General features: G+C 41.6%; 1 protein-coding gene across 1 annotated transcript; it reads right to left on the reverse strand.

Annotated features, from left to right (window-relative positions):
• Nucleotides 1-3156: 3156 nt before the first annotated feature.
• LOC113587875 (4-galactosyl-N-acetylglucosaminide 3-alpha-L-fucosyltransferase 9-like) lies at nt 3157-9907 on the reverse strand. Its single transcript, XM_027026796.2, has 3 exons — nt 9840-9907; nt 6900-6938; nt 3157-5125 (listed from the first exon to the last, which is right to left on the reverse strand). The coding sequence occupies exon 3, from the start codon at nt 5115-5117 to the stop codon at nt 3969-3971; it is 1149 nt and encodes a 382-aa protein (XP_026882597.2). The 5' UTR covers nt 5118-5125; nt 6900-6938; nt 9840-9907; the 3' UTR covers nt 3157-3968.
• Between the last annotated feature and the right edge of the window lie 3758 nt (nt 9908-13665).

Below are 13665 nucleotides of genomic sequence, written 5' to 3' on the forward strand. Positions count from 1 at the left end.
ATCTTCCCCTGACGCCGAGAATCGGAGCACATGGTCGGTGAAAGGTCGCGGTAAATCTCTTGCAAATCTCTTGTAAATCTCTTGGTATGTGCAGGTGCTCTCCGTAAGACGTGGGCAGTGAATCGAATAGAGAGAGTTACCCAGTGATTCATCAGTCACAGTTGGGGTGTCACATCCCTTTACCTTGACAAATGCTATACGACTGGGAAGCACACACGCCTGCAATTATGTGACAGCACGACTTTCTCGGTGTTCTGTACCAAAACAGTAGCAGCAGACCATGCACCGCATTATCTAAAGTTTTCATTAGGTATGCCAAAGCCCAACCTCCACCATGCTCCTGTGCAAACATCCCTGCAGTGTGCGCATCATGCCCACAAATGTAGAGATGGAGAGGCAGGCTGTAGTTGGGCAAGCCTAATGCAGGAGCAGAGCAGAGAGATGATTTCAGGGTAGAGAAGGCTGACATCAGCTCAAGTGGCCACTCAATCTGATCAGTCATTTTTGCATATAGAGTATAGGGTCTTATAGTCAAGACAGCAGGCAACAAAACCCTGAGTCAACCTAGTTCAAGTCTAACCTAGTCCAAGTTCAACCTAGACAAAGTCCAATCTCGTCCAAGTTAATTGTTTATTTCTGAATGTAAAAGCAAAAATGGGCTGTGTCTGTGTACACAGACACACTAAAAAAAGCAGAGCACAGATCAACCATGATGAAGTGTGGGTGTGTCTGTGTGCATGCAAAAACATGCTAATGAAAGCAGAGCACAGATCAACCATGATGAAGTGTGTGTGTGTGTTTGTGTGTTTGTGTGTGTGTGTGTGTGTGTGTGTGTGTGTGTGTGTGTGCGTACAGAGACATGCTAATGAAAGCAGAGCACAGATCAACCATGATGAAGTGTGTGTGTGTGTGTGTGTGTGTGTGTGTGTGTGTGTGTGTGTGTGTGTGTGTGTGTGCGCGTGCGTGCAGAGACATGCTAATGAAAGCAGAGCACAGATCAACCATGATTAAGTGTGCGTGGGGGGGGACAATAGGCGTCAGAACTCCCTGTGAGAACAGAGTCAACGATGTTGGCCACAGCAGGTACTGCTGACATGACTCAGGGGTGAAGGTGCCCAGCTATACACCATGTATGGTTCCCATGAGACCAGACCCACTTGATCCCCGTGTTCGGCTCGCGGACCTGACTGAAGCTCCTGCAGAATCACAGCACTGCATGCAGAGTCACAGACAGAAAGGGTCATTATATGATTCAACGGCCAGTGAGAAATTTGCATTTTCTTTTAAACACAATATTCGTGCTTTAATTTAGATATGAAGTCACAACCTAAGAGATTAAGTGGTTAGCAATAATTATAAATTGATGCTGAAAGAGTATATTGGGGTCAGTGATGCAAGTGACAGATAGAGAGAATAGGTTTGGACCTTACTAACTCACACAGAACTAATAGATGATGCAGAAACAGAAGTAACATCAGAAGTGAAGTAACATCATTTCATGGAGTTTGAGCTGCCGAAGACATAATGTGTATTTCACAGAATCATTTATTTTCTGAAATAAGAACTGATTTAAGGTTTCTGGAGTATCATCAGTATTGGGTGTTCAGTAGTGCTGAACATATAACAAAAAAGAGCATCTGAAATTATGTCCTTTACATTCACAGGGATCACCTGCTAGCACCTCCTCTGGGCTTTTACCACTTACCTACTTTTGATTAAGTTCATTTCCTTTCTGCCATCATACACATACACAAAATGCAGTCTTCACAGAAGTTGACAAAAGAAAAAAACATTTTACCCCAAAAGGGTAACTCAAAGGATGTGTGTCATTCCCTTTAAATATGTTATTTCATATACATATTTTGTTTTACGTTTGTATTGGTTCATAAAGGCACCAAATAAATTTGCCTTATTAAGTAGTCTTGCTGATTATAAATCTAGTTGCTCATTACTTTAGACATAAAACAGTTTCACAAGGATCACACTTATACTTCTAATCTGTGAAGAGTAAAGCAAACAAACAAACAAAATGCAAGAAGCATTGAACTGTTGAACTGTGTTGAAAGTGTATTTAACAGTGTTAAATTATTGTAAAACGAAGCTTTTTTTTAAATAAAACATTTTTTCTCTCTAAGTAAGTGTGCCACAATATGATTTTATTATTACTATGCTTTAATAGTTTATTATTACTATGTTTTAATAGTTTGTTACTATGTTTTAATAGTTTATCATTAATATCATTGCTATGTTTTAATAGTTTATAATTACTATGTTTTAATAGTTGAGAGCATATTTTACTTAGTTCTACAGGGCTTTCACTATGCAACTAATTAAATGGATAAGTAAATAAATAAATAATAAAAAAATAAAGCTTACAAAGTTTTTTCATCAAAAATGCTGATTTATTTTCAAGTATAAACCTAGGCAATTTTCTTCAGAATGTTACTGAGATATCGGAGATATGTAACCCTACAAAGTATCCTTTTTAGCAACCAAAAAATGAATATATAAAAGTGTTCCTTCAGTAACACTTCAGTAAAGCATAGTTCACATTAAAGCACATCATGAAAACCCAGTTGAGCAAAAAGGACACGTTATGGTAATAAAATAAAGAGAACTGGTTATGGTAATAAGACAAAGAGAATCGGTTATGTGTAATGCTGAGCGGTGAGGAGGTGGACGCATGTGCGGAGAAGAGCGAGATTTATTAGGGGCAAATCCAGAGTCGTAGTGGTTGGGGCAGTCCAGGGTCACTGAGCCAGTACGAGGCGTTTTAGAATGCATAACAAAAACAAGGGCTAGGATAAATGAAGACTAGGAAACACAAAGCAAAAGCACACAAAGGCAAACAGGGGAAGCAGGCTATAACAGAAACTAAGAAGTAACATAAGGTAAGGAAAAACAAAACGGCTAAAATCAAACAGGCTAACAGACACAGAGGCTTGGAAACAAAGACGGACTTACGGATGTAAAACAGATGTATATGCAATACGTTCAAACATTCAATATATTCCACACAAACGTACACAATGATTCAAATATTCAAACACAATGCACCTAATCATGAACACAAATGCACAGATTCAAATAAACAATGAACTTAACAAGACTAGAAACGAGGGACGGGTGTGGAAAATCAAATGAGGGGCGGAGAAAACGAAACTACGGAATGGAACTAAAATACACAAGTCAGGGAAAACATGGACCATGGAAGCTGGACGGGACTAACCGTGACATTATGGTAATAAAATAAAGAGAACAGGATATGGCAATAAACAAAGAGAACAGGTTATGAAAAAACAGTTACCACTGACATTCACTCTCCCTTTATGCCACCAAACAGGCACAGCAGTGCAAATAAGAACACAAACAGCATTTCTCAGAAATGCGCACACTAGTGTTACATTACCAATTCACCTATTATTCTTGGGGAAGGTACGTGATATAGCAGCTCAGAGCCAGCATAAATCTGAGTTGGACACTGTTAAGTCCATTTACCCTGAGCTTTCTGAGCCATCGGTACGACTCCTTCCTTATTGTTCTCCAAAGATCCCAGTCATTTAACAAGTTGGCAAACGTGACAGTACCTGGTAGCAGTGCTGAATCTAGGCTTGTTTTGCCTTCATTAACATGCTCTCCTCTCTAGCACCCAGCTAGTCAGAGCTTAGAGAAACACGGCAGTGACTGCCACTGGAGTCACCACAGAGGTAAGGTGCATTCATACATTCAAAATACATTCATACATTCTTTAAAAAGTCCTAAAAGAGTCTCTGCATAATTCTGCCCAAGTAAACAATAACTTATGGCTCTACAACATTAATTTTTTTCTCTATTGCTTTTCAGGATACTGTAAGTGACATTTTTCTTTAAGGCAGTGGGCAGATGAAAGTTTTAAAAAGTACAGTATTATCTATGCATTATCAATTACAGTGTAACCCAAAAAGCATTTTTCCTAAAATTCTTAGCATTTAAGAAAAATACCACTTGTATATATCATGAGCTGCTTTATATTCTCTGTGTCTTCCAATATATTCACAAGCATGGCAGATGTAAATGATGAACTCTTGAAGCCTTTCAATGAGATGAGGAGTTGCCGTGACGTGTTTTCTCCAGTCAAAGTACCTTCTGTAGGCCTCTTCGTCTTTGTCCAGTCGGATTAGATAATCGGCCAGCACCGAGGCATTAGGGAAGTCATTCACGTGAATGAACGAATCGCCTGGAGCAAATTCCTCGTAGTTTTGCCTCGGGGGTCCCAGCACTACTGGGACAGTGCCTACTGACAGCGGACCATTTAACTTCTCCGTAATGTAGTCCCTGTGGATGGAGTTCTCGAAAGACAGGTAGAACTTGCAGCTGGCCATGGTCGGATAGTAGTCTTGTTCATTCAGACGGTTGCCGGCCATCATGCCAAACACATCCACTTTAATGTACTTTTTAAACTCCTCGTAGAACTTCATCCTGGTCCCCGTTCCAGTGTGGGGGGCGGTGTTGGACACAAACCAGCAGACAAGTTTGTCCTTCTTGGGCATCACGAACTCCGGGTTTGGGGCTTTGCTGACTGTCAGTGGGTATCGCACAGAAATATCTGCATCCCTCCTGTAACTCAGTGTCAGGTTGAAGAGATTTTCAATGCCTGCTACTCTCGGTGTGTTAGTGGGTGACTCCACATGGAACCAGATCCACTTTTGGAAAGGCGGACGAGGAGATGGTGGAAGGTTGGACATATCCCAACTAATGGCTTTGTGGAAGATAAGGACCGCATCCGCCTGGTCGTACAGGTTTCTGTCATCCGTTAGCTGACAGCCGTCGATGTTGTAGAATCTTTTACAGTCGCCAAAGTCAAACCTGTAGTTTTCTGGCCAGATCCACAACAACAGGATGGGCTTCTCCGGCTGAGGGGCTGCAGTAGTGGTGGGCTTCTCCGGCCGAGGGCTGGTTTGCTGTCGCGTGGCACTGCTGTTGATTTGACTCTTGTAAGATTGTTGCGGATAAGGATGGATGGAGTCAAAGGAGCAGCTGCGTGAGGTGTACTGGAAGAACACCAAGCATGTGAAAACTCCTCCCAGCCAACATGTTACTATCATAAAAAACTTCTGGATCTTGGCTGAGGTAAACATTGTCGGTTCTAAAAAAAAGAACACACAAAAAAAACAGCAAAATAAGCAAATAGTTATTATAAAGCACATATCATATCTGGAAATGACTACACAAAAAAAGTAAGAAAACAACGGACAAACGCCCTATTAAAGTCGTCAAGTGAATGAATTAACACATGTCAACGTCATATGTTCTCAGTCTCTGAAAGTGATACAGCATTAATCCACCAACACTCATCTCAAAGGTGCCTGGTGACTTTTGTTGCGTCAGTTTGAACATGTCATCTGTGTGCAGAACAGACCACGCCTTCCCAGAATCCCCCCCCCCCCCCAAGTACCATGATCTTAGAATAATTCAAGAATTTTTCAAATATACTTCAACTTTGAAGTAATCATATGCAAACCAGACAATGTCCACGTGTCAGTAAATCCCCACCAGTCATTTTCTGAGGATAAAATCTAATCTCTGATTTACAAAAGCAATGTCACAATCCCAGTAGTCTTTGCACAACCTCAGCTCCTTAACTGAAATGTCTAAGTCTACAGAAAGACAATTACATACATTTAAATCTGATTAGTCTACTCTAATATTTACACCATCTCACTGATCAACCACCAGGTCCTTTACCAAGCCTAATGTGTTAATCAAAGCTATATTTATTCAGTGTTTGTTGGGTTTTTGTTTGGATTTATTTTTTTAAATCATGAAAATGAGAGGGCAGGAAGACAGGACAAACTGGCAAAACAGCAAAAGCAAGAGCAGCCGGCTTCATCCACATCATACGCAAGATGAGTTAGGCCCAAGAAAAAGGAAATCAGCTTGAAAAACAAACATCAAAGCGGCTGATGTCAGCATCTCCACAAGCCTGCGGTGTTCAGCTTGCTTCTTATTGGATAATATGATATAATGGGAAAAGGGGGGGGAAATCAAATAATATTGATGTTTCTGCTAGTTTGGAGAGCCCCATATGAGTATGAGCCAAAAGTAATGGGATGACATTAAAAAACTAAAATACTGGAATACTTTACAGGGAAAACGGAAAGCACAATGACGTTTATATAAATTAACACCAGTTTATGACTTCTGACCAATTTGTGCTAAACAAACAAGCAAACAAGCAATTAAACAAATAAATTAATAAATATAACCCTTCCATGCTGTAATGTACTTCCGTGGCTAGGATTGATTAAAATACCATCTAAAGATACAGATTCACATTTCCCAAGAGCAAATGATGCTGAATAAATTTGCAAATGACCATATATGCTAGGCTGGCTGGAGAGAGGTGGAGAGTGTGTTTTTTTGGATCTGGCTATAGCTGTAGAACTGTGTGGAAATGTGACACTTCAGTTTGGACAAAAAAAATTTAAAATAGAGTTATTTTCTTGTAGATGACAGAAGTTGATTTCACACTTAAATTGGTTCTGTTTCATTAGATCTGTCTCAAAGATATATTGACAATACATATCAAAACTGGCAATATAAATATAACATTTTCTAATAGGCATTCAGAAAAGATCAACTGTTCCACATTGCTTAGAAAAAAAGCAATGTTGTACTAATATTCAGAGATTATTATTAGCATGTTTGGATTTTCTTCATTAGATCCATAGATCAATTAGTATGCCTTCAAAGTTCTCAAGAACCAAACTAAATATGAATTGAAGTAAACTTACCTAAACGTATTCCTTCATGTGTGATCTCTGAGAAGAGGCTATAGCAAAGCTACTGCAGGGACATCACACTCCACCCCTCTCAGCCAATATCCAGTTACCCATACAAACATACACACATATACACACCTGACTCCACCTGTCACCTGAAGTGTATCCAGTTTCTTCCTGGATATGTTATTATAGAAAAAGAACAAAGACAATAGAGTCAGAACAAGAAAGAAACACAATAAAGCAATTAACTAGTTATTACTGAGCAATTCTGGAAGAGTAGTCAAGAAATCAGATTCCAGTAATCACTGATGTTTCTGCTCCCAAATGAAGCAGACACAGGAAGTGTGTTGCGAAACTAATATTCGGTAACTCAATTCCCAATGTGTGTGTGTGTGTGTGTGTGTGTGTGTGTGTGTGTGTGTGTGGAATGCTGCTGATAATGCTACAGCCCTCTGGCATGATAGGAGAGGAATAGCTAAGTTATCAACCTTCCTCAAATTTTGTGGGACACACCACTCTCTCCCCCTGGTTTGCTAACTGGATTGACTGAGAGAGGGACACAATAGGCGTCAGAACTCCCTGTGACAACAGAGAGTCAACGATGTTGGCCACAGCAGGTACTGCCTACATGACTCAGGGGTGAAGGTGCCCAGCTATACACCCTGATTGCATTAATGCACTTCCTGCATTCTTCTTGATTAGTAAGTAAAACTCCGTCAGGAATCTCAGTCCATTGGAGCTTACCTCTCTTTCCTTCACCAGTACTGCAAGGCACACAGTACACAGCACACAGTGCACAGAACTCGGTACACGGCACACAGAACACAAAACACAGTAAATGGCACACAGTACACAGTACACAGAACGCAGCACACAGTACCCACACCTGGAACTCGAGTTCAAGCTCTGTCTCTGCTCAGAGGTCTGAGAAATATCGAGTAGTTCTAATCTCATTGAGAAGGGGGTAAAAATAAAAGCACCACGCCCAGGTCTGTCCACCCAGCTCAGCTCTGTAGCCAAAGCACTACCTTGTACGTATGACCTTGTGTTTTATATGAGACAAGTATGACTGCAAGGAGGAGTGAATGAAGTAAATGGAAAGTGCTGCACAGCGCCCGGTACACGGAAAAGCCAGGGAGGCTGTTCTGAACCCTGGCGTGCGTCAGCGGCAGTGGACCATGACGCCTTGCCAGAAAGTGTGTGATGAAGGTGGATCTGAGGTAATGCTATTAGTCATCTCCTCCACTCTTCATCTCAGCCTGTTGCTGCTGCATTCTGAGGGACACCAAAGTCACGTTTTACACAGCACATCTGTACAGTATACAGGCTCATTTTTATGAAGTATTCTCAGCCTAACATATAAATACCACTCTCTCTCTCTCTCTCTCTCTCTCTCTCTCTCTCTCTCTCTCTCTCTCTCTCTCTCTCTCTCTCTCTCTCTCTCATTTACCTCTGGAGAGATGGCAATAAGAGGGAGGACCTGTGTGGCTCTGATGGAAGAAGAGCAGCTCTCACTGACCCAAAACCAGATCTAAATGACCATCCCTGTCCTGTCATGTTCTGCCTGCTTTTCAAGCTCAGCTTTAAGTTGGTTTTATTTATACGGCACATTAAAAGCACCATGTTAGCCAAAGGACTATGCACAAGCCACATGATATACATATTCCTTCACTGACATCCACTCTACATGAGGCACACACAGATATACATATTACATACAGCACTCACAGACATAACACATTCAGCTGCTTTTAAAATCAGCCGCCAGTAAAATGCAGGAGAGGAGAAACCACGTCAGAAAACCAAGTTGTGTCCTGTGCTGGATTCAGTACGAGCATCTCCGGTCTCCACGGTGACCTGTCTACTTCCGTGTTGTCACCTTTCTGACTCCCAGCTGTTGCTAGTTTGTCTGATTGGTCTTCCTATTTAAAAGCCCATGTCTTTGCTGGTCAGTCTTCTAGGTTCCCTCTACGCCTTTCATGTGTTCTCTGGCTTGCTCATGTCTCCCATCTTGTTTGGGTTTCCCTGTCTTCTCTGATGCCTCCCTAGTTATTACTTCTTTGGTTCTAAATGCTGTTTGTTTGTGCTCCATCTGTGTCTGTGAACTAAACTGCCTGTTTTGTTCTCTGTTGGTAATGGAAGTTATACTGCCTGTGTGTTGTTTTTCTCATTTTGCTCATTAATTCAACCTTCCTGCCTTAGTTTATCTCTGTTCTCATTTTTCATGGATTATTCTGAAGTCTGTGACAACCTCTACTCTCTCGATTGTACTTCGCACTTGTGTTTGCCCTCAAACATCACAGCAATTCAATGTGCTTTACAAATAAAAAATAGATATAAAACACTTAATCTAAATATAGTCATGTAAAGGTATAAAAAGTTGAAATGAAATAAGTAAAAATTGAACAAAAAGGTAAAGTGACTTATTTCTGAGCCTGTTTGGGGTCCCTGTGTATCCAGAGGAGCTGTAACTGTAGCAGGGGATTTTAATCATGTGGATTTAAAGATTTAATGTCCAGACTGCACAAGAGTGTTCATTTCCCAACCAGCGCCACGAATACCCTCCATCAGGTTCATGTAATATAATATCCCAGGAGTGTATAAAGCTTCCCCATATCCATACCTTGGTCTATCTGACCACATCTCACTAGAAATGACTCCATCCTACAGACCTGTAATCTGCAGAGCCTGACTGAGTCTGAAGAATCTACTTTACTGCTGTAGGACTGTTTGAAAACAGACTGTGAGGTGATTGCACAGAGTACAGACTTGAAGGAACGTAGCTCGTCCATTACATCGCCTTCTGCACTGACACCATTGAGGTGCTCTCAAATCAAAAACCATGACTCCACAGAAATCTATGGTCTCTGGGGACAGTCTGGCTTACAGTAATGCATGGAAACAACAATCCGCGCGGCATGTGGCGAGGCACAAAAGCTACAGCGAACTACAAGAATAGCACCTCACTGACCAGCCATGACACCCTGAACCAGTTTTTTTTGTACGCTGTGACAACCACACCAGCAGAGTGAGAACTCAAACAGCAATGCCGCCTAGGGAGGGGTCTATACTCACCCTACAATGCCATCTAGTCCAATCCACTCTGAGGAAGATGGACGTTATCAAGGCAGCGGGACCAGGCAGGCTTCAAGGACACACCCTGAAATCAAACTAGTGTGTTCACCAGTTTGGCGCAGCAGACTGTAGTTCCCACGTGTCTCAAATCCACCACTATTGTTCCTGTGCCCAAGAAGCAAACAGTCAGGTGTCTCTGTGATTATCCCCCTGTTGCCCTGACAACAGTTATTATGAAGTCCTTTGAGAGGCTTGTTCTATCGCGCATGAAGGCCAACATCCCCACTGATTTGGGCAGCCAGCAGTTTGCCTACTAGGGAAACAGATAAACAGAGGATGCAATCTCAACTGCACTTCACATGGCCCTGACACATCGGAAGCATCTCAACACGTATGCCAAGATGCTATTTGTAGATTTTAGCTCCAATTTCAACACAATAGGCACCCATAATCTGGTAGACAAACTCAGCAATCTTGGATTAAGCAGCACAATCTGCTCATGGATTCTGGACTTCCTCACTAACAGACCACGGAACGTCAGCATGGGCAACCGCACATCATCAACTCTCACACTGAACACAGGATCGCCATGGGGCTGTGGCCTCACGCTGAACACAGGAGCACCACGTGGGTGTGGCCTCACACTGAACACAGGAGCACCGCAGGGCTGTGGCCTCACACTGAACACAGGATCACCGCGAGGGTGTTTCCCCACACTGAACACAGGAGCACCGCGGGGCTGTGTCCTCGGTCCTTTTCACTTTATTCTCACATGACTGTACATCCATCCACTCCTCTAATACTATAGTGAAGATCGCTGACAACACCTCTAACCTGGTCCTGAACACCACTAAAACAAAGGAGATTGACATGGACTTTAAGAGTACCAGGAAAACAACACCTTCCTCCTCCACATAAATGGTGATGAGGCAGAGAGGGTCAGCGACATCAGATTCCTGGGCCTCCACAACACAAACGACCTGACATGGATCGTTAACACCTCGCACCTGGTGAAGAAAGCGCGGTCTTTTCTTCTTGAGAAAGCTTTAAAAAGCCAAACTTCCCCCTCGGCTCTTAGTGAATTTCCAAAGAAGCACAACCGATCTCTGCTTCTGCATCACAGTGTGGTACACTAAGTGCACTGCAGAAAACTGGAGAAACCTGATATGGATAGTTAAGACCACACAATGAATTGTGGGAACCAAGATCCCAAATCTGGGCAAAATTTATGCTAGCCGCTTACTTAAGAGGGCTACCAAGATTATCAAGGACTCAGCCCACACAGATCAGAGGGATTGCCCCGTCCCATCAGGCAAAAGTTCCAGATCATCAGGACACATATTAATAGACTGAGGAATCGCTTCTTCCTTCATTACCCCCCTACACGCACACATACTACAGACATACCCAGAGATGCTAAAGACTGATGACAGCAAACAAACCAGCCTGTCTCACCCACCCACTCAGACTTCCTCAAGCTGCTGCTAACGCACTGACACTTTACATCCAGCACTGTAAATACAACTGTCCAATGGGTTGAATACCTGTCTACTGTACTATCCAAGTCCACTATATACATATGTGGCTCTGAAAATGATTCTGTCTGTATTTTTGTTATTTTACTATTTCATTGCTGCTGGTGTCTCTGTGAGCTACCAAACAAAATCTCGCTGTATGACCATAGTGGCAGTAATCAGTCATTTTGAGATGGCTTCCTGTTATAGTAGCTACGTGTCTGTGGTTGTCTGTTATTGTTAATTTTGTCGTTTCTTAGCAGCTTCTGTCACACTCCCCTTTGTAATTTTTTAATGAAAAAAAAATGAAATGTGTTCATTTTTTTGGTAATACCTAACTTTTTAAACTTTCTGTTGATTTACGATAGCTAAATCTGAGTTTTCGCACTACACGTGCGCCACACATCCTTGCTGCATTTACTCAAGCTGCTTGCGCTGAAGAAGTGTAACAGTAACCATGTTAAAAATAAAATAATGCAACTGAGTTATTCAGCTGACAGACTCCAAGGTCATATAATTAGGTTAGCAGTGGGATTTGTTTTGTATTTTGTAGTACTGCATTTGGATGAAAATATGAGAAGACAGCCGCTTTCTCGGGTAACTAGAGCTTCTTCTATTGGAGAAGTGGTCCGAACGCTTTCTTTACTATGTACGATTAGTCATTTTAAGCTTTATTAGAGATATATATTAGTTTAAAATATAAAAATTACTATAAAGTATAAAACGGTTTTAATTTTAACGAACAAAATTAAGAAAATATTTTAAAAGCTTGATTTAAGCTCAATAAGATAATTTTAGGTGGCTATTTGTTGCTGGCAAATATAATGGACAAACTACTTGTTTTATCATAAATGTTTCACACAGTCAGTCATGCTTGAATCCAGACATTTCAGACTCCCATATTCATCTAAACAGATTTACTTTTGTGATGGTGGACAGAGTTTATAACCAGTCTGATAAGAGAAAGTGAGATATACTGGCTGGATTTTATGAAGGAGAGATGGTGTAATCCTGGTCACATTACCAGTAAAGTCTGTAAGCCAGACATTGAACTCTGTGTCATATCTTTGTGTCCATTCTCACTGTATCGTGAGTATTCTCATGCCATTCAGCAGCAGCACAATGTGCTGTTTGCATCGTGCACCGTGTGAGTCCAGAATCAAAGCTGAATGCGTTCACTGCAGTGTCTGGCGATGAGGGATGACAAAACATTGGATGCTAACATAAAATATGTGTGTAACTGAGACTGTGCTGAGCTGAGACTGTGATGAGCTGAGACTGTGCTGAGCTGAGACTGTGCTGAGCAGCTGCTGGAATCCTTCAGCACATCTTTAACATGACCTACAGCATGGCAAGAGTCCCAGTTGGCAAGAGTTAGGTGAGGACTCCCAGGATGTGTCCCAGTTAGGTGAAGACTCCTAGGATGTGTCCCAGTTAGCTGAGGACTCCCACGATGTGTCCCAGTTAGGTGAGGACTCCCAGGATGTGTCCCAGTTAGGTGAGGACTCCCAGGATGTGTCCCAGTTAGGTGAGGACTCCCAGGATGCTGTGTGCCTCTCCAGGTCCCTTCATTTAGTTAAGATTAAATGTTTGTTTAATAATTGTGCTTATGTATTTTGGTGCATCATTGTATTTGGAGTTATTGGTGTGTTACAATCTTCATCATTTTGGTTAACCCTATCCTGTTTCCTCTGCTTAGACCTTTCCTGTTGTGCTTGTCCCTGGAATGGATTGTGGCATTACTTGGAATTGAAAGTGGCAGTCCAGTATAAAACTACTTCAGCATAAAACCTGCTAAAAATAAATATATGGATGAGTTTTGCAAGGTCTTGTTTTGACAAGAAGACTGCTTTTTTCAATATTTCTGAGCAGATATAATGTTGATTTAGTAATTGCTTTGACATGAATCCTTGGTTCCCAAACAAAGGAACAAGGAATCCTTCCCTGGTTCCCAAACAAAATATCTGTTTTATATTTATTCCGCTCCAGTAATAAAGTCTCATAATTAAGAAGAGTCCTTGTCATATAAATAAAAAGGGAATACCACCTAGTGTATGTGTCAAACTCCAAAGTAAATAGTAAAATTGTCTTTGATAAAGACTTAACATAAAAATGAATAAGAAATGGAATTGGAAGGTATTACATGGCTATAGTAACTGTGCGGAATTCTCTTCATAGACACACCCCTCCCACATACATACATTCCCAGAACATACACTCAAGACAATTCCACATAATACGGAACAGGTGGATGACACGATAGGGTGTGGCAACGCAGACGAACACACACACACACACATCGACGTTTGAGG

The sequence above is a fragment of the Electrophorus electricus genome, chromosome 11 (assembly GCF_013358815.1).
Source record: "Electrophorus electricus isolate fEleEle1 chromosome 11, fEleEle1.pri, whole genome shotgun sequence".
In the NCBI taxonomy this organism is placed as follows: Eukaryota; Metazoa; Chordata; class Actinopteri; order Gymnotiformes; family Gymnotidae; genus Electrophorus; species Electrophorus electricus.

Excerpts from the sequence above, each read along its gene's own strand:
- LOC113587875 (XM_027026796.2), bottom strand. The coding sequence starts at position 5,117 with ATGTTTACCTCAGCCAAGATCCAGAAGTTTTTTATGATAGTAACATGT.